Below are 21,817 nucleotides of genomic sequence, written 5' to 3' on the forward strand. Positions count from 1 at the left end.
TTCAGGAATGGTAAAAATGAAATTTGAAGGATGAAAAAGTGTATAAGAAACAAAAATTTCAAGAATTTTACTTGTAACGGAAGTACATGATTTCAGGTCGCCTGAATACGAACAGTTTTTTTTTCACAACGTAGATTCTAGGGGATTTCAATGAAATATTTCATTACAGTGGTGATCAGAGGAGGGGGGAGCTATTAGGGCAAGATTTCTCATCACAACTATTTTATAGAGTCCCTTACTATTGTCCTTGATTCGGAGAAAATTCTGAATTTCTGGTAAATTTAATTACGTCATTTCCGGCGATAAAATAATTTCTTTCACATTGGAATTTCGTAAAAGAATTTTATTAAAAATTGATAAAATTTTACACAAAAAGACTTTAAATTAAATTTTTACGTTCATAAAACCATATTATACAGCTCCATAGTCAAGAAGGACCAAAAGGGAACAGTAATTTTATTAGAGGGAGCTCCAGGAATTTTGTAAAGGACAATAGGAAGGTGAAATTAACGTGTTCCTCTATTCAATATTATGGTGAAAGAATCTGGTCTGGCCGAGTTGTCGGGTCGGTCGCACCAGATTTCTGTCCAAAAACCTTTTTATTATTGCTTTTGGCAAGACAAAAGGGACTAATTTTCTCTGTATATGGAGTTTATTATATATATATAATATACAGTCTTTTATATAAAAGAGGGTTCATATATGTACATGTATACTCGTACATAGGTACTCTCTTATCCAAAAGTATATATTATATCTGTAAGCGCTTTAAAAGGAAATACACAACTTAAGCTCTCTGAGTGGTACATTCACAATCGGAAGTTCACGTAGTGAGGCTCCTTTTTGTATACACAACACAGAGATAGATAGATAGAGAGAGAGAGAGAGAGAGAGAGAGAGACCACTTTTCCGACCTCCGGTGACTAGAAAACACTTATTATTAGTAAAAAATTAAAATAGGATAGATGCGAGTTTACAAATAGAAAATCTATCGACAATCAACTAGGCTCAAGATCACCAAAAATATTCTGTGGGGAAAACTGTTACTGCTGGTCAAGAGGAGCGTTTTCATCGCTTCCTTATTCCGGCCAGTAAGTAGTTAAAGTAAAAAGTAAAGTAACTGCCTATTTTTTTTCAGGCAAGGCTTTACGTCCAACTACCACAAAGTAGGGTCGTGGACGGAGGCGACTAGCAAACATACTTTACTGTAAATTTTTTTTATTAAACATTAATAAAATCCAAGGCCTAGACCGGGGGGAATCGAACCTGCTAAACCAACAATACATCTTAGCTTTGCGGGTCTAGCCTATAACCGCCTAACATACTTTACTGTAAATTTCTTTTATTAATCATTAAATAAAATCCAAGGGAATCGAACCTACTAAACCAACAATACATCTTAGCATTGCGGTTCTAGTCTATAGCCCCCTAACATACTTTACTATAAATTTCTTTTATTAACCATTAAACAAATTCCAAGGCCTAAGACCGGGAATCGAACCCACTAAACCAACAATACATCTTAGCATTGCAGGTCTAGCCTATAACCGCCTAACATTCTTTACTGTAAATTTCTTTTATTAACCATTAAATAAAATCCAAAGACTAGACTCCGAGAATCGAACCCACTAAACCAACAATACATCTTAGCATTGCGGGTCTAGTATCTTAACCATTCGGTTACCGTTGCGCCTTACTCCGGCCAATAAATTCAAATCAAACTTTTTGGAACTCTCTGTCGATGTTTTCACATCTTGAGCGTTCACAAATATCTCAGCCCATTTTTTCCTAAACGCCACCATGTTAAATGTGGAATTTGGAAAACTCAGTAACAAATAAAAAAAATAAATCTGACACAATTGGGGGGAATACTTTTCTCTTATATGGAAAAGAGAAAAATAATGTTAGAAATCAATCTCGCAGGATTGTTTACAGTTATTTCTTTGTTTTACACTTTATTTCGTGGAGAAAGCAACCGCAAGTGGAGAGAAAGAAAATATAATATCAAAACATAAAAGACAAAACATACGAGTACAAACAAAAATCATGTTTATGATTGCTTTTCAACATGGATGAGGGAATTGTTGGTAAGAAAACATTTGGATAGGTTCCTTGATGGGCACCAAATTTCATCCAGATTTCATCATTTTACTTCGTTCCTTTGTGCAAAGAAATGGCCCTAATCCTGAGCGTAACCTTTCTCCGCGCTTCTCCCACCCCTACTAAGTAGAACAAAGGGATCTCTCCTCTCCTCCTGCCACCTGCAGCATCAATCCTGAAGTAATTTGTAAACAGTACTAGGAACGAGGTACATAAAATGGTGGTACCACAGCTTCACTCATAAACTATTATGTCTTACATTCATATAGTTCAATACCCACACAGTGCCACTCTCTCTCTGTAGCCACCTTGACAGATGTTCAATTTAGCTCTAGACGACAAGGGCTTTTGTTCTTAAGATTTAAGGATGTACGTACGTATTGTGTTCAAATGTGTTACGCAAATAACAAACTTTTTGATTAAGATTCCCTTTGCCTTTTACGGAAAAGTAGTGTATTCGCAGTTTAATTTTTCTTACTCCTCTTAAAAAGGAAGTACAGTAATCACTATTTACGTAAAAATAACTTCCTATTTCATTCAAAACGTTTTCCCAAGTAAATTGTTTTTGTGGATTTTTTTGGGGGACCGCAACAAGAAGCATTCTTGTAAAATATCTCTCCAATGGTTTTACTTAACACCTTGTCAGGTTATAATGAAAGTACTGCTAATTCCAAACGTTATGAAGATGTGTAAAACAGATAAGAATGACAAAAAAAAAGGAAAATATAATTTTTGGATAGTTTGGATATCCAAAAGGTACAAAAATCTCCTTAACAAAAAACTTACAGTTTAAAAAGTTAAGTATAAGGGTTGATTAAACGCCAAAAGGTACACAAATCAGCGAGTACCCAACATTTCATTAATACTTCATTGATATTATTTAAGTAATTTTACTGCATTTTCATTAATATTTTTTTTAGAATTTATTAGACGTCACAGACCCTTATGCTGGCCATTTTCATCTACAAAATATTTGTTCAAGTAGCACACCATTTAACTTACATTGATTGTAGCATCTATTAGTCTCAAAAAATATTAATGAAAATTTAATGCAGTAAAATTACTTAAATAAGATCAATTATTACAATATGCTTTTTCGAATGTTTCTAAATGGCTGAAATTACGGGCGGAAGTATAGATGACGTTTAATCCTTTTGGCGTTCAATCAACCCTTTTTTTTTTGGCATTGACTTCCGCCACACAGCCAGTATCGTCTGGGTGCTTATCACTAGGATATCACTCACTCTCCATTCTAACTTATAAATACATTCGCTTCACTCATTCATCCCTCTACTATATACAACTATTTACATACAAACTTATCAACTAATGGATGGATCAGTACTCTATATTCCTGCCATCCTTATTGCTTAACCGAAATTAAAATCACCGTAATCCTTCTCTAATCATTTTCTTCCATTCATTCTAATCGGCTATAACCCTTACGTACTTAACTTTTTAAACTGTAAGTTTTTGTGAAGGAGATTAAGATTAGATCTCGTGTACCAAGTACTTGTTCAACAAACAATTTGTAGATTCTTTAGTCGGTTTTTGGCAAGCATAAGATTTTCAATAAAATGACAGCATAAAGGTACCCTTAATGGAATTTCCCTGGGAGAAATTTTCCGATCTATCCTTTTTCAAGCTATTATAATATAGTTACCACAATATTGGTACTGTGGAAAATCGACCATTTTCAGATGTACAGTTCGTTTGAAAGCTGTGAGAGAAATAGGAGAAGAAAAACCTACGGTGTATGAGAGAGAGGCGGGAAAAACTTAGAAAAGTTTAATGTTGACTTTTCCTTTCAGAAACACAAACTCGTCCCACTTTTCCTCTTTTTTTTTTTTTTTTCTTCCACTTTCCTGCAGGGAGCCAAGTATTAGTGTTTTTCCTCATACCACGGGGTTGGGGGAAGAGCTTTTCTCTGCTCTTTCCACATACACACACACACTGACATACGCACAGCCTCCATGGGCTGGCATCCGTTCGCAAGACTCGCTTCAAACTACTTTACTTGTTCTATCACATTTATTGCTAGTCCTACTATAAAAACGAGTTAAGGTTGTAATAAAATTTAGTACAGGTACAGTGTGTAGAATGGTCGCACTGTGGTGGTTTGACGGCGGAGGTTGAGGAGGAACAGGGTTAAAGGGATTGTGAGGCAAGTTAGTGTAAGTGGAGAAGATTGTGGAGCGGGGATGTCTAGCCCTGTGCCCTTTTTGGAATCCGGGGCCCAGCACTGTACCAGAGGGGGAATATAGCCACTCTAGGTGGCCATATAGTGGTGCCGAACTTGGTGCGCTGTAAACCCCCCCCAGTAACGGCGAAGTCGCGCTATCCCTGGCCTTGGAGGCGGCGGTGGAACGGTTTAAACTCTCATGTGTACTCTGCTTACACTCCATGGCCTCTCCGCGTCAGGCTTGAGTTCGTGATAGGGTTACATATGGTGTAACTATTACTTGTCCAAGTATGTCGAACCTACACTTTTACATCGTTATCTTCCTCTACGAGGGGGGAACTTCCTCTCGCAGGAATCGCAATTTTACTTGTGTTCCTTACATTTACCGCATTTAGCTTCCTTTTTCTTTTTTCTATCTTGCCTCCACTGATACTGTAAACTCGACTACAGCTATTACATTATCCATGTCCGTTAAGAATTTCAAGTAGACTTTATATATGTTTCTGCAATCTATTAGGAACTATTAAAATAAATGAAAAATTTTATCTAGACCATAATAATAATAGTAATCTTATGTGAATGCTTACAAGACCTTTCTCACAAAGCTGCAAACCTCTGAATCGGAAGTTAACTCTTTTTTTTTCACTTTCATGAGATTTTCTCAAAAATTTGAAAACTTTTAAAGCAAAAAAAAAAAAAAGTTAAAACAGAAAAATTAGTTCAAGCTGATAGGATAGATATCACTATAAATTCACTTCCTGTCTCACCAGATTAGGCTCCTAAGCACATTCGCAATAAGTATAGTCATGATATCTGGCAATTATTACAATATGTTGTACTTCCCCTTTAAAAGAAAAAGTGAAATATTGTTAACATCTCCATGGTAGCCGAGCGGTTAAGAGGCGAGACCTGCAAAGCTAAGATGTATGTTGGTTTAGTGGGTTCGATTCCCAGGTCTCTAGGCCTTGGATTTTATTTAATGTTTAATATGAGAAATTTGCAGTAAAGTACGAGTATGTTAGGCGGTTATAGACTAGACCCGCAATGCTAAGATGTATTGTTGGTTTAGTGGGTTCGATTCCCCATGACTTAGGCCTTGGATTTTATTTAATGGTTAATATGAGAACTTTATAGTAAAGTGTGTTAGCTAGTCGCCTCCGTCCACGACACCTAATTTGTGGTAGTTGGACGTAAAGCCCTGCCTGAAAAAATAGGCAATTACTTGTTAACATCAAATTACTAAAATAACATATAAGGTCGAAAACAATCTCTTAAACGAATTGGTAAGTTTTCTTTCTTTTTACTTTTACAAAAGGTGAGTTATATTAAATGCACAGCGTTGAAACTCCTTAAAAACATATTTACCTAAAATTCCGAATCGAATGACGGCTCATCCATGACAATCGATTCGCGCGTCGATGATTTAAGAGTTTTGCAATGCTTCCTCTTAGTAGGCGAAAGAGCAGGATGGCCCCTTTTATTTTTCGTAGGGAAAAACATTGACGAAGTTATTAAAAAGCTGGAGGATCTAGAGGCACCACAATGGCTGTAAACGAGTATTTCGCTCATCGTGAATGAGTGTGTAGAAATTGGGAACCAAGAAAGGGGCCCCACCCTCCATTACATGATTGGTCTAAGACCGGAAACCATCTTCACTTGCTTGTTGCACTCTAAAGGGCCTCCAAGGGAAACTATCTCTAAACAGTCTCTCATTCAGAGTTCAGCCAGCCGCATCGTTTCCTCTTATACCCGGATGAATCTTTCCATATTCCTCCATTAATTTATTTTTTTCCAGGCTTTTCAATTTCATTACATTTCCATTATTATGCCTGAACACTAGCTTTTATTGAATTGTGTCGAGTGTAAAATTTTTCTTAATATTTCAATAGTTTTCATATAGATTTTAATTTTAAAAAAATTAAAAAATAAAAAATAAATAAACAAATAATAATAATAATAATAATAATAATAATAATAATAATAATAATAATAATAATTTTTTTTTATAAGTGAGGAAAACCTTCATAAAGGTACCGATGCGAGCGGTTATGTGGGATTCCTACCCACTAAAAAACCTCACTCCCTCGATTTCCTTGATGGACCCAGCCCGGGACCATCACATTACTTCAGGCTGGACCAGGAACCACTATGCACTCCGTCATTTTCCCTTATTTCAGCTGAAGTGTTCCTCTTCCACTTTCTTCTTTTTTAAAATATCGCTGACGGTCTTGTCCACCTTAGTCCAGTTGGACTTCGCGGCTAACATTTTGCCCACGATATTCTCTGGGGTAATGCTCCCTATCTCCAACTCCAGTTCCATTCTTTGTTGGTCCCATCTCTTACACTCGAAAAAAGTGTGCCGTGCATCGTCCTGAACATCCTTACAATAAACGCAGCAAGGACTTTCTACTTTTCTCATGGTGTTCAGATACTTGCTGAAGCAGCCATGACCTGTTAGAAACTGAGTCAAGTAGAAATTTACTTGACCATGTTTCCTCTCATACCATCCTTCAATCCTGGGAATCAACACTCTTGTCCATGCTGTCTTGCTACAGGACTCCCATTCTTCTTGCCACTTCTTCAGAGTGTCTCCTCTTGCCTCCATTTTAATTAGCCATCGGTTTCCTCCTGTTCTTTCATATATGGCCTTTCGCTCCTGAGCGAGGTGGTAGATCGGGATAACCCCGAAACTGTTCGGTAAGCAGAAGCTATCCGAAGGACCCCTCTTCGTTGCACTGCAGACAGTCTCTTCCGGTAATATGCGGTGCTTAGCCTGTCGGCCCGTACTTCCGCCCCTTATAGTATAATGGACTGTACTACAGACATAAGCAGCTTCCTTTTGCAAGGTTGCGGCCCGCTGCAATTCGCCATTAGCCGGCAATAATAATAATAATAATACTAATTCTTTCTAACATTATCCAGATTATTGTTCATTATTTTTGGTGACTGATTCATAGTTTCAATAGGATGAAAAATTGATGCCAGTTTCAGTCATTATAAACTTTATTATGCCGGAGCTTTCGACCTAGCGACTAGGTCATCTTCAGGGCCACTTTACAAAGTTTACAATGTTTTACATCATTGGTTGGTGCGTCTTCTGTCTCTAAGTCGAATGCTCGGCATAATAAAGTTTGTCTTGACTATAAATGGCATTAATAATTTCATCCTATTATCCAGATTGCAAATTTGTACATAATATCTAAATAGCAGCACTTAAGAGGGGAGCCTCATAATTCCCTAAAAAAAAGAAAAAAGAGGCTTTCCTTAACCCGTTGCCGCACACTTTTATTTTGATGATCGTGCTCAGAAACACACTTTTTTTTTCTCAATTGTTTATGACTGCCAGATGGAATCAAGTGTAAGCTGTATGTTTGGAAGTAAAAATTATCACATTTGGCCACGGTTTTTCCAAAAAAAACTCTCGACGGCTATAACCGTCATCTGCTCATCATGTCATTTTTTCTCTTTCCAGAGCAAATGACGGCTATGACCGTCGTGACGACTATACAGCATTTGCTTTACTAGTGTATGCATTAATACACTTCGTACTAACGCTGTACTTTTTTTTATTAATTAAAATGTGCACGACGGCTATAGACGTCGTTTGCCTACATATCAACAAAGATCGGACGGCTATAGCCGTCATTTGCGGCAACGGGTTAAGGAAATACTTCAAAATAAAATTTATTGATTAACATGTACTTAACTTAAAGCACAAAGTTTAGAAGGAATTTTTCCAAAATCTAAGAAAAAATTGTACTTTTTTCGGTGGTTAAATTGTACTCTTAACTCAGAATTTTTCCAACCAATTTTCTTTATACCATGTAAAAGGGCACAGACCCTTTAATGGGGGCAGCATTATCCAGAAATGCCTTTCTTTTTTTTTTTTTTTAAGGGTAATTTTTGGGGCGGAGGAGATAAAAGTTACCAACAAAAGGGGTGTCGGCCCCCCCCCAGAGGTGCTTCTTTTTTTTGTGGCTCACGATGTTTTGAAATAAAATGAAAATAGAAAAAAAACTGTTTATGAAGGAATTAGCTCTTAGGGGAAAGATCGATACAGGTGATCGATTTACAAACAAAAAAATCGATTAAATTTATTTTTTTTCAATATTTCATACAAATTATGAATGTTTAAATCAAAAAAAATTTTTTGTTTTTATTTCTTTACTTTTGAAATTACTTTTTTTTTTTATTATTTTTATTTTAATTTTTTTTATTAGTGCATAGTATGCAAAAATAGTTGGATGTTTCAGCAAAGAAGATTGGTCTTCTGGTAAGAAGTACTGCTACAACGATTTTGTATCCCAGAACCAGGATTCCACTAACTACTCCATCAATCAGTAATTACGTCATTTCCTACTCTGCAGGTATCTCACAGGAAACAAAACAAAAAAATAACGCAAAATGAAAAAGCATCTAGTTTTTCAATAAAATGAAGTTTTTCTTTTTCTTTTCTTTTTCACTATTTGATTCTTCACATTCGTAAAGAAATTAAATTTTAAATTCAAAAAAATGCTATCACTAAATTTTTTATTCACACCGAATTTGATTTGCACAAAATGTTTTTACGTCTTCACTCTGCTTTGCCTTCGCTGTTTTCACTTCCTTTCTATTTCTTCATTCCTTCTTCACTTTTGCACCAAAATATAAACACGAAAAGTTGGAAATTTCAATGTTATTTGATTGTATTGTATATTCTATGTGTTCTCACTATTTCTATATATTTTTTTTATAAAATTAAACTTCAAAATTAACAACCAGCTTGCTATCCAAAATAGGTTTGTCTTTTAATTCTGCACAATTTTTTGAAGATTTATTTCTTTTGTTTTTTTGTATTTAAAAAAATTGGTAAAAAATTAAAGTATTTTTATTTATATACAGGGTAACCATGGTTACATGCTCCACCCACTTTTCTTTTTAACGGCGGGAAATTTCGAAATAATAAAAAACACGTATTTAATCATTTTTAGTCTAGTTTATTTTCAGTGATTGACCCATTTTTTTAAACCCCTGTATCTCGAGATACAGCATCCAACTTTTGTTTTTTCAAATAGAACGTTATATTTTTTGTTGCATATTTTTGTAGTATTTGAGCTCCTAAAAACAACAAAAATTTTTTTTTTTTGAAATCAGTTGGGTTTTTCGCAAGTTATGGTAATTTAAAATATGAAAAACAAATTTCAGTTTACTGTCAAAATTACGTTATTTTTTTTTAAAGAATCTGTTCAAACTGGGCACTATCAACGGATAGGCAAGCCAAAACTCTGGACTCCCACGCTTTGCTTGTAGCAGCACTTATGGTGGCGAAGTCAAGATCTAGGCAGGCTAGAAGTATTCGACGTTCAGGTTGTTTTTTTCTACAAACGTTTGGTGTGGAGTTTTAGGAAATCAACCAATCGGTCCATACTTCTACAGAGAGAACTTAACTGGTGAAAGGTATCTAACTTTTTTTTTAAGAGACATTTTGCCAGTTCTGCTTGAAGATGTTCTTCTGCAACGTCGGCTAGATATGTATTTTCAACAAGATTTTTTGTTGTTTTTAGGAGCTCAAATACTACAAAAATATGCAACAAAAAATATAACGCTCTATTTGAAAAACAAAAGTTGGATGCTGTATCTCGAGATAAAGGGGTTTAAAAAAATGGGTCAATCACTGAAAATAAACTAGACTAAAAATGATTAAATACGTGTTTTTTATTTTTTCGAAATTTCCCGCCGTTAAGGTTGCCCAGCACATAATGCGAGAGTGGTTCGAGGTTACCTGGACAGAAATTTCCATGAAAAGTGCTTAGGGACGCATTGTCCCATTCAATGGCCACCTCGCTCTCCGGACTTAACCCCAATGGACTATTTTTTGTGGGGATACCTAAAAAAATAAAGTGTACAGTATCCTTAATCCCGTGGCTTCAGTCGATGATCTGAAACGTCGAATAACTCTAGCCTGCCTAGATCTTGACTTCGCCACCATAAGTGCTGCTACAAGCAAAGCGTGGGTGTCCAGAGTTTTGGCTTGCCTATCCATTGATTGTGCCCAGTTTGAACAAATTCTTTAAAAAAAATAACGTAATTTTGACAGTAAACTGAAATTTGTTTTTCATATTTTAAATTACCATAACTTTTGAAAAACCTAACCGATTTCAAAAATATTTTTTGTTTTTTTTAGGAGCTCAAATACTATAAAAATATGCAAAAAAAAATAAAACGTTCCATTTGAAAAAACAAAGTTGGATGCTGTATCTCGAGATACAGGGGTTTAAAAAAATGGGTCAATCACTGAAAGTAAACTAGACTAAAAATGATTAAATACGTGTTTTTTATTTTTTCGAAATTTCCCGCCGTTAAAAAAAAAAGTGGGTGGAGCATATAACTCTGGTCACCCTGTATACGAGGTATGGCTATTAAATAACGAGACTATTGCTGTAAAACATTTTATTTTAAATTTATACATATTTAGTTATTATCACCTTCAATATACACCCCTCCCCTATCCCTACAACGCTCCATGCGAATTTATCATTGTTGGGAACCGTGCTGGAGGTCTTTTTCAGTGAGCTCCTGCAAGACGCGTGCCGCTGTTTCTTTCACAGCTTCAACGGACTGAAATCGTGTACCATTTAATGCAGATTTGACTTCAGGGGAACAGATAAAAGTCACATGGGGCCAGGTAAGGCGAATAAGGCGGATATGGCCTAAAACTGGGGATGTACTTGGCTAGAAACGGCGTCTTGACAGACACAATGCAGTGTGAGCCGGCGCCGGTTGTCTTGATGGAGAGAACCCCGTGTTCTTCCACAAATCGGGTCGTTTTTTTTTTCCTTACTCTTTCATGGAGTTGAGCCAGCAACTCACCGGTAGTAATGTTGATTAATTATAATCGGATATTTTCATCCGTTTTGGATTGTGGAAGGGCGAGCCCGGGCGGTCATCATCTCCGACGTCTTCTCGGCCATCTTGAAAAAGATTGAACCATTCAAAAACTTGCGCACGTGATACAACATTCATCGCCATAAAGTTCTTTTAATAAAAGATAAGTTTCAGTAGCTCGGTTTTATCAAGTTTTGATGTGAAATTTCACGACAATTCGTTGCTCTACTACAAGTGCAGTATCATGTTTTTGGGCAAAACGCAAACTAACACCTCTTACACAAACGACGGTTCCGGTCAGACAGATTTCTCTACAAAAACACGTGAGACGCTGCGTTCGAAAGAGAAGGCTTTACGCTGCACAGCTGACAGGTCGTTAGAATTTGGCGCATGCATAGTTCTTCTTAGCATCAGTCTCGTCATTTAATAGCCAAACCTCGTAATGGGGAAAAAAGCGCTATATCCAAAAGTTTATTTAAGAGCTTAGTTAGAGGCTGGTTTCACCAGTAGAGCTTTTAAGTAACTGGACGATTCCTCCAACTGTCAAAGCTTTTAAGAACTCTACAATAAAGAAGTCAAACTTGAAAACAATCATCTATCAATCACTTCGCAATGCTAAGCTTGAATATGATGTAATAAGATCAATTTCTTTGACTTCTCAATTTTTTAGGGAGCTTTGAATAATGTTTCGGTTGCTTGGTCCCCTCTGGTCACTCCGGGATTCCGGGTAACGAACTTGCTAGTAAAAACAGCAAAGGAAGGAGCTGCAATGATAACAATGACTCCTCAGCCCATTATTATCCCTGTATCCTATCGACGTTGTAGAAAAGAGCTGTGAAACTGCCGACAGGCTAAAGAGAAATTCTTGGCCTGTCAAAAAGCGGCTATAGTTGGCTTTAGCAGGTCCCGGATCAGCCAGTTGGTTCAGGTGTTGAGTAGACATGCGAATTTAGGGTACCATCTTTTTAAATGCGGCCTTACCCAGTCTTGCCAATCTGTGCTGGCTGTGGTGAGGCCAATGAGACTGTGCGGCACTCGTTGAGGTGAGTCCAGTTCATTCTAAAACTAGATTTCTCGTCTTCGGAAGGTCAAATGTTTCCCTTCTGGAGATTGTGGTATCTGGTAATCTTTACCAGAACTTTCTAGGTTTATTCAGTGGGCGATTGAGTCGCCATGCTCCCTAGTGTCTTGTTGTTACTTTATTAGTTTATTGTATTGGCATCTGGCAACCTTTAGCCGGATTTGTTGTTTTAAAGTCCCGATTATCTCTCATGGGGTACAATGGGCATTTTGGATTGCCTGCGTTCCTTCCCCCATTTTTTGATGGAACCGCCCTTCTAATACAATCTACAATTTCTTTGACTTTTTGATTCAAGCTTTAATTTCAAACTTATTTACACTTACATCCCTTACAAGAAATTTTCTGCGGATGCTTTCATGTTCCCAGGTTCTATCCAGAAAGTCTCGAAGGTGAATAATACCTACCTGGGACCAATTCTTGCTAAAGAAAAGTGTTCCCATATAAAATTTATAAACTCCCATAAAAAAAAAAAGGGAAAGCTCAAGGTAAAAACCCTTGTTGTTTATTCATATTTTGCCCTGGATAACCTCCCTCCTGGATATGGAAAAAAGAAGCTTTTACATTTTCTTTTTTCTTTTTACTGCTCCTCCTCCTCCTCCCTTCCTGGAAAATTCCAGTCTCCAGTTTATGGCTAATCTTTAAACACTGGAATAAAAGGGTATTTTTCCTACATCATATTTTTTTTAAGGTGTCCTGATTTTGGGAAAGGACGACTACCTATAAGGTAAGCAAACATTGTGATTCAAATTAAAATTAATGATGCTACATACAGCTGATGTAGATAAAAATAATAATAATAATAAATAATAAAAATAAATAATAAGAATAAAGAAAGAGGGAGAAGATGCTGTTTATAATTACTCGTAAACTTAAACGGGAACCAAAAAAATAAATGGCATCATCCTTTTAGATCATTTATATTTATTACATCATGACAGATCTAATTGAATGTTTTAAAAAAAAGAAGAAGATTTTCCCATCATAATTTAATATTTCCCTGGACCAATCTCAAACGGGGAAAAAGAAGAAAAACAGAAGGAAAATCCATCCATTTTCCTCCTTTTTTTTGTCTAAACTTGTCTGCCTCAATGAAAAGCTGTATTTTAAACATCAATTTGTTAAAGACATCTTAAAAATTTCCCTAACCTTATAAGAAAATTTATTTATCTCTTTTGTTTTTCCAAATTCCTTTTCCGGTTATAATATTTTGTTTTTTTAAAAACCATCAACCAAATTTTCCTACATTTTTTTTTGCAAGAGTATGCGGTTACAGAGAAAAAAAGTGCTTAGTTTGGTAAAAAGATTATTATCTCGACAATAGATCGACTCCGAGTCGAATGGATCTCTCGGCCGTAGAATAAAGGGATGCCGAAGCAAGATGATTTCTGATGATCTCCAGCTTTTAAAAAATACATTCAGAGAACTTAACTTCTTCGGAGAGCGAGCCCTTCCAGAAACGGAAGCATTCGTGGAGGATTTAAAGCCGATACTTCCGACTGAGCTAATCTGTTTCATCTTTAAAAAAAAAGAAAAAGAAAAAAAATAATGCACAATTAAGGGAAGGGATTAGCTATGCGGTTAGCTTACTGGACCCCCACGCGGAGGTCCCGGGTTCGAATCCAGAGCTGCTGACCCTTAGATTTTCTCTTCCCTGGAAGCTTCTTACAGCTCACTGTCCGGTGATAGCACAGTGTTGTCTGTAACGAGGAGAACACTGTCCAGAGGCCGGCAGTGCACTGAAAAAAGCTTCTGGCGCGAATAACCTGAGATGTTGACGTGCCTTAAATCATTAAAGAAAAAATTCATAAACAAAATAATGCACAATTTTCACGATTTCTAACTTTTGCTTGCTGCACTCTGCACCAACTTGTTGCATCCTGTGCACTCTTACAATATATAATACATGTGTACTTTTATGTAATGTTTATATGTTTTTCATTTTTATATGATTCATTTTATATTTGTATATGAGTTTTATTTTTATTTGCCTCAATTTGAGGTGTTGACTCAGTAAGCGTAATGTGGTCATATATTAACACGTACATGGAAAAAGAATATTAGTTTGAGATGAAGGCACAATTTTGGATCAGAAGTAATCCAATGTTTTAGCAAGCCAAGATGTCCAAAATATCATTTATTTAAGCTTTATTTAAAAGCAATTATCATGTTTAAACAAGCATTTTTAGACTCTAAATGGTTACGCTTTTTTCACACTCATACTGATAGGCTTCCCTGAAGCATTTCATTAAAAGGTTACGGATTTAGATTTTGATGAGTGATTGCTAGATTATAGATTAGCTCCAGAAAACTGATTAGATAAGATGGATCTGTTTAAAGTTAGACTAAACGTCTGTATTTCCTACGAGGATCTACACTGCGACTTCTAGGCTAATAATTCCCAAAATGTGTGGGGCTTTGCCCTATTTAAGCATTCATAATACCCTTTTGAAGAGGCGGGTGTCAAAGCACTACACCTAATCAGATCTATGGTGCCGTTCTCACAGTTGCAAAAGATACAACAGCATCCTCTCCACCCAAATTATCTTAGAATCTGGAATGGTTCTAAGAAGGATATGCCCCCCTCTCAAATCACCTTCTAACTTCCCAGGCATCTAAATCTTTTTTTTTTTTTTAAATGAAAGCTCGAAGCTCATCATGTCCACAGAATGCGAAGATCTCTATGCCCAGCAGCAGGAGGCTATTACTACTTAACTTATTTTGGACAGTAAATCCACAGCAGAGCTATGCAGGCCCCTCCCGCTCCACTCCGATTCTCAGCTAATTCTGGAAAGATGTGTTACTTATATCACAGAAGGCGTGGGTTCTCACCCAAAGGAGACGATGTAGGTTTGAAGAAAGAACTGAAAGATATCATCTTCTTTGAAGACCAGATGATGAACGTTCTTCCATAGACAACGTAGCATGATTCCCTAATAATTCTTAGAATCGGAGTTGAGGGTAGCTGTTCTTTCTCTCTGTCTTTACCAATTGAAAGCTATCTATCTGACTTCTAGTCCGAAGTGGCAACTATCTTGGGCATCCATGAATTGTGCCAGCAAATCCTACCATTGGTTTTAAGAATTATTTCTAGGTGGAGAGAATTTGGATATTCTACTCTCCAGGATACGTGCCAAACAAATTCTATCATTTCATTAAGCTTAAATTAAAGCTTTTATTTATTTTAGTTCACGGAACTGTTTATGTTCATTCTTTAAAGTAAACTATACGCTTTTCTTTGTCCAGAAGAAAAGCGATAAACGAAGGTTAAACCAGTTCTGTTTTTAATTTGGGAAAGTACCCTTGTAAAAATACTTCTCTCACTTTTCTTTTTTGTTTTCCCCCACCATGAAAAGCGAGTTTTTCATCTACCATCTTTAATTACATTAACAGTACATTTTTTTAGAGCGGAAAACCTCCAAACGATTTTCTTGACCTTTCAACAAATGAAAGAAAAACGAAGAAAAGAAGTAGGAAGGCTATTTTTCTTTCCTTTTTCTTAACAAAAAAACAATTATGTTTTTCTCAATTGAAAGTTAAAGCTAACACTTCATCAAGGTAATTCAAAAAAATTATGGAAACCACTCTGGAAAATTAATTACTGATTCTAATAAAACTTTTTCCAGTATTTTCTCTCATACGTATTTGCGGCCAAAAAAATATTTCAATGATATTTTTATTTAATCATTTTTTTTATTTACATTTTTATCTTTTCAATAAATGCAAATAATATTTTCTGTATTGTTATGTTCTGTTGCCAGGTAACCGCGCAGAAGGAAGCTGGTCAGGCGCATGCTTTCTACTAACTACGTTTGTATTAATACATAATTCACCGGCTTGTGTATAATTATAAATTATCAGTATTCTACTAGATTTATTTATTTTTTATATTCATTTTTTTTTTTTATTATTATTGTTGGAAATATTAACTTTAAAAAATATGTACGCCTCAAATTATGTTTTTGCAAAAATAATATGATTATTGATGGCGAATCATTGGGGTGGTGGCCATTAAATTTAAGAATTGTTCGCAAACTGTGTGCTCGTATGTGATAGTTCGTTTTTCTTAGGCTGGGATATCCGCAAGGAGGCCAAGTTCCTGGCAGGAATTGGCTATTCCAATTCGCCTTACAGGTGGAGTAAGGCTTGCAAGTAGAAAGCGAATAATAAGTTCGCAGCAGAATTAAAAAAAATTAAACCAGAAGCTTTCTAGGACTTTAGGTGATAAAAGCTTAGGTGGAGGACACGTCATGTTTTGGGGGTTGCTACGTACTTTATATTCTGGAACTAAATATAGCCCTTTTTGCGTTTTGCTATTGTACTGAATACGGAAGTAATTCCCCCCTGGTTTCCGGTTACTTTATCGAATCACCCGGGAAGTTAATTCCAAACATTTCAACGGTCAAACATTTAAGGGTGAGTAAAGGACTGATTTTTTTTTGTGGGGGGGGCTTAATAAAAAAAAAATTTCAGCAGCCCACGTTAACAGTTTTTTTTCCCTATAGTAACCTGCTATTGGAAACCATCTTAGACTTTCCATTGACAAACTTCTCTCACTTGAAACCTACTTACTGGACGTAAAAGACGATCTAATTTGCCCCCCCCCACACTCAAGAACCCCAAAAATGATATACAACTCTCCCTGCCCTATATCGAATTACTGGTGACTGGAGCAGTTGGGTTCCAGAATCTTCTTATTACATACGAAACATACCGGCATATTCCAATCAAATACTTTTTCAACTGAACAGTTCCATGCTTCTTTCTATGTCACGAACTTTGAAAAAAGTTGAACGTTTTTTTTGGAACATATATGTTAAAATTCGAATATATATATGTATGTATGTACATAGCACAGATGAGCTGTACGTATATATGGTTCGTATAGAAGTTATACGTCTATTTTAATAACAATCAGCTGACTTGTGTTATGGCGGTATTCGTTTTCATGCTGACTTGATTTGGTTTTGATTATGTGGTTACATATTTTAGTTCCATGTTATTTGTGTAATTAATTGAACGAAGGATTGTAAACACCTGATTGTAAACCACAAATAGCAATATTTATATCAAAAATTAATATGGGCTAAAGCATGCTTTGATTTTGTGGCCAATCACAAAGTACATTAAAGCAAAATAAACGCAAATTGGATGCGCACAACCTCATTTTAAGTCCTACTTCTCCCAACCTAAAAAAAAGAAGTCAACTTATTAAAAGCAATGATTTCTGCGAAATACTCATATATTTTGCAAATTATTGACTAAAATTTTTTAGTTTATTATATAAATATTATTATTTATTAAATATTTTTTTTTTTTTTAATTCACTTCTGTGATAATTAAATTTTAGTAAATTTATTATTATTATTTTTTTAATACTAAAAATATTAAAATATTAAAAATGGTCAAAAAATAAAAATTAATCAGAAAAATATATATTATACAGGGTGTCCCAAGGTATATGGATAACGACTTTTTCTCGGAAACTAAGATAGCTAGAAAAAAACTAAAAAATACGTGTTCCCATAGTTTTTTGTTAGGAATCCAAATTTACTTTGTAAATTTTTTTCGGTGCTTCCAGAAGCGAGATACAGGCACCAACTTCATTTTTTCAAATGGGAAGGTGCGGTTTTTATTTCAGAAATAGATTCCTCTATTTTTTTAAAGAAAAATTTACTTGAACGGTTTTTTTCTGTGAGCGATATTTTAGAAGTTATGAATGAAAACATGATTCTTATAAGAAATTTCAAAATGATAATATTATAACGGTTTTTTGATTGAATAAGAAGAAAAGTACTATTTTATTATAAATTTTACTCATCATTAATATTACAGATCATGCTCGAACTGGCCTCTACCATTAGAGATGCGTGGACATGCTATTTCCTGCCAATTGTCCCTTACTGCCAAAGAAATAGTTTCGGCTTTAACCGAGTTACAAGGCATCTATTATTCTCTGCTTTAGTTCATCTACAGATGCAATTCCGGCTTGATTCTGATACACCTAGATTTAGAAATGCTTTTAGATAAGCAGAAATAAGGAAAGAAAGAAAAAAGTTATGAATAATCACCTTGTTTTTCAGGTATCCCCAAAGGAAATAGTCCATAGGTGTCAAATCCGGTGAACGAGGTGGCCACTGAATCGCCCCCCGTGTCCGATATAACACGCCCATCAAATTTCCTATCGAGATATCACTTTACATGCCTGATGGTGTAATATTAATGAGGAGTAAAATTTATAATAAAATAGTACTTTTCTTCTTATTCAATCAAAAAACCACATTAATATAATATTACCATTATATAATATATAAACCATTATATATTATATATAATAAACCATATAATATTATCATTTTGAAATTTCTTATAAGAATCATGTTTTCATTAATAACTTGTAAAATATCGCTCACAGAAAAAAACCGTTCAAGTAAATTTTTCTTTAAAAAAATAGAGGAATCTATTTCTGAAATAAAAACCACACCTTCCCATTTGAAAAAATGAAGTTGGTGCCTGTATCTCGCTTCTGGAAGCACCGAAAAAAATTTACGAATTAAATTTAGATTCCTAACAAAAAACTAAGGGAACACGTATTTTTTAGTTTTTTTTCTAGCTATCTTAGTTTCCGAGAAAAAGTCGTTATCCATATAGCTTGGGACACCCTGTATATTTAAGAAAACAGAAAAAAAATCATTTTCAGTTTATTCAGGTTATAAAATTTATTGTAACATATATTGTATTTATGTAAATTATGTATAAAAATTTTTTGTACATATCTAAGAATACTCACGAAATATATAAAGTTATATAATTCAATATATCTCACGATAAGTTTAAATTAATGACAAAGACGGGTCTGTGCAGTATGGACCAATATATCTGGGGGAAAAAAAATTATAAAATTAAATTAATTTAAATAAATAAATATATTTATATTGTTCAATTTTTATTCTAGTATAATATAGGTATAAGGTAAATAAAATTTTCAAGAATGAATTGAAACGGGAAAAATTAGAATATTTGATGGATTTAATTCAAACGGATATTTTGATAATGTACTTCCGGTAACGAATTGAATAAATAAAGAAAAGCAAAGACTAAAAAAGAGAAGGAAAATGGATTGTTAAAATGTATCTGCCCACACATATCTTGTTGTTTTCTATTACTATATATATTATACATAAATATTGATAAATAATCTTTAAAAAAAATGATAATGATAATTTAAATTAATGATAGTAAAAAAAAAAAATATTTTGGGCCAATGCCTAAACTGAACCATATCACCGTAAAATTTTAATAAAATTCCCTAATCTATAATCAATTAAATAATAAAAATTAATAAGTTTGGATTTCCTCAGAGTTTTTCACTTTTTTTTTTAGAGTGAGGAAAATATTATGATCTTGCCAAAGTTTCTAGCCTAGGATTTAATCCCTATCCATTAGCTTAAATCTTTTATTTCCGGTGTAACTCCAAAATTCGACACGATCGTCATCAATTATGTTTTCTAGTATTGCTCTGACAAAAAAAAGTAAAAACAATTGCCTACCTTATTTTTTTTTCGTAAAAACGGAAATAAACCTCTTCCACCTGACAATTCATTGCTCATTAACGATATAATTACTTCAATAAATAAATAAATAAAATTAAATAACCTTATAAAATTCCCTAACTAAATTCTGGGATAATCCATTGAGCTTCGGCGATCTAAAACAAATCAAATTCTCAATTTTGTCTAGATATTGTACCTAAAAAAATGAAATTTAAATAAATAAGAAAATTATATAGGTACAAATATTATATTTATTTCAGTTAAAAGAAAATTATGTATTTTTTTTTTATAACTTTTTAGACAAAAATAAAATAAAAAGGCCATGTTTTTTTTAAATAAAAGGGAAATGAAATTACACTATTTAGTATAAAATAAATTCTTTAAAAATTAAAACTAAATTGAAAATGGTTTCAATAGGAGAAACGCATTTTAACAAAAGATGTGCCAAAATAGGCTGTAAAAAATTAAGGAAAAAAAATAAAAATGTAAAACGAAAAAATTATTATTTTTTGTTAATTAAACTTCTTTTTACTTAAATAATATAAAAATAATGACGTTCCAAAAAAAAAGGTGACGTGTTTAGCCAAAGGGGATGATTTTTAATTATGTAATAAATCTTTTTATGTTACATAAAAATTGTATGTAATTAATTGCTGGTGCTTTTCTTTTCTTTTTTTTTTTTTTTGAAAATACACTGTATTTTTTAGATGACGAGGTAAAAGAATTTCCCAAAAAAGATTTCACTGGTTATGGTGGAAATATATACAAGCTTTTCAACAATTATTCTGGTTTGCGTTATTTATTTATTAAAACCTTTGCTCTATTTTTAATTTTTTTTATTACTACTAAGTGCTTAAAAAAAAAAAAAAAAAAAAAAAAAAACACACTTTGGGCTTTTAAGCCCCAACTTAAGTGAAACTTTAAATAACTAGGTATTGGTGGATGGAGAAGGCACCACGATAGCCGAGCGGTTAAGATACTAGACCCGCAATGCTGAGATGTATTGTTGGTTTAGTGGGTTCGATCTAGGTTAGACCCGCAATGCTTAGATCTATTGTTGGTTTAGTGGGTCTTGGATTTTATTTAATGTTTAATATGAGGAATTCAATAGTTAAGTATGTTTGCTAGCCGCCTCCGTCCTCGACACCTAATTTAGTAGTTGGACGTAAAGCCTGCGTAAAAAAGTAGGCATTACTTTACTTTTTTATTTGTTTACGGAGATGTCTAACAAAGTATACTTTACTCTAAATTCCTTTTATTAACTATTTAAATAAAATCTGGTGAGTACTTAGCCAACCACTCTTCCGCCATCAGATTTAAAGGGCTGGGTAAAAAGGAAAATCATGGAAAAATGGCAGAGGAAATTCGAAAATTCGGATAAGGGTTTATTTTACAAAACCATGGTACCACTGGTTAACCATAAAGTATGGTTTAAAGATGGTTATTTTGGCAAAAGAATTGTTCCCATAATAAATAGAATGCGAGCAAACCATGGTATACGAGGTTCGTTTGAAAAGTCCGTGCAAAGTCAGAGAGATAGCACCACTGGCGCGTATCGAGGTTATGTTTAGTTAGTAGCATCTCTTGGAAGAACACACACCAAGTTTCAGCCAGATCGGTCTATTTCTTTGTGTTTGGCATTCGTTTGAATCGAGGAAGTCGAGTGATTTTCAAAAAATGGACGAAAAAGAATTTCGTGTGTTGATTAAACACTACTTTATGAAAGGCAAAACGCCTAAGGCGACTAAAGAGAAGCTTGATAAACATTATGGTGACTCTGCACCTTCGATTAGAACAGTTTATAAGTGGTTTCAAAATTTTCGGAGTGGCCATATGGGCACAAGTGACGCTGAACGTTCTGGACGCCCTGTTGAGGTTACTACTCCAGAAATCATTGATAAAATCCATGATATGGTGATGGATGACAGAAGAGTGAAGGTGCGTGAGATTGCTAGTGCTGTGGGCATCTCGAATGAACGGGTACATAATATTTTGCATCAACATTTGGACATGACAAAGCTATCCGCAAGATGGGGGTGC

The 21,817-nt window shown here is 34.5% G+C and overlaps 1 protein-coding gene across 3 annotated transcripts in view; it reads left to right on the top strand.

Annotated features, from left to right (window-relative positions):
• LOC141448328 (lachesin-like) overlaps positions 1–17,740 on the top strand; it is a 201,359-nt gene extending 183,619 nt beyond the window's left edge. For 2 of the 3 annotated variants that reach the window (XM_074116657.1, XM_074116659.1), the window contains 2 exons: positions 8,536–8,649; positions 15,986–17,740. In XM_074116657.1, coding sequence (XP_073972758.1) covers positions 8,536–8,649; positions 15,986–16,071 — 200 coding nt within the window. In that variant the 3' untranslated portion in view covers positions 16,072–17,740. The remainder of the gene's footprint in view (positions 1–8,535; positions 8,650–15,985) is intronic. The other variant, XM_074116658.1, reaches the window with a different exon arrangement.
• Positions 17,741–21,817: the final 4,077 nt, after the last annotated feature.

Source organism: Rhodnius prolixus, unplaced genomic scaffold, assembly GCF_049639745.1.
Source record: "Rhodnius prolixus isolate KJV_2025 unplaced genomic scaffold, Rpr scaffold_19, whole genome shotgun sequence".
NCBI lineage: Eukaryota > Metazoa > Arthropoda > Insecta > Hemiptera > Reduviidae > Rhodnius > Rhodnius prolixus.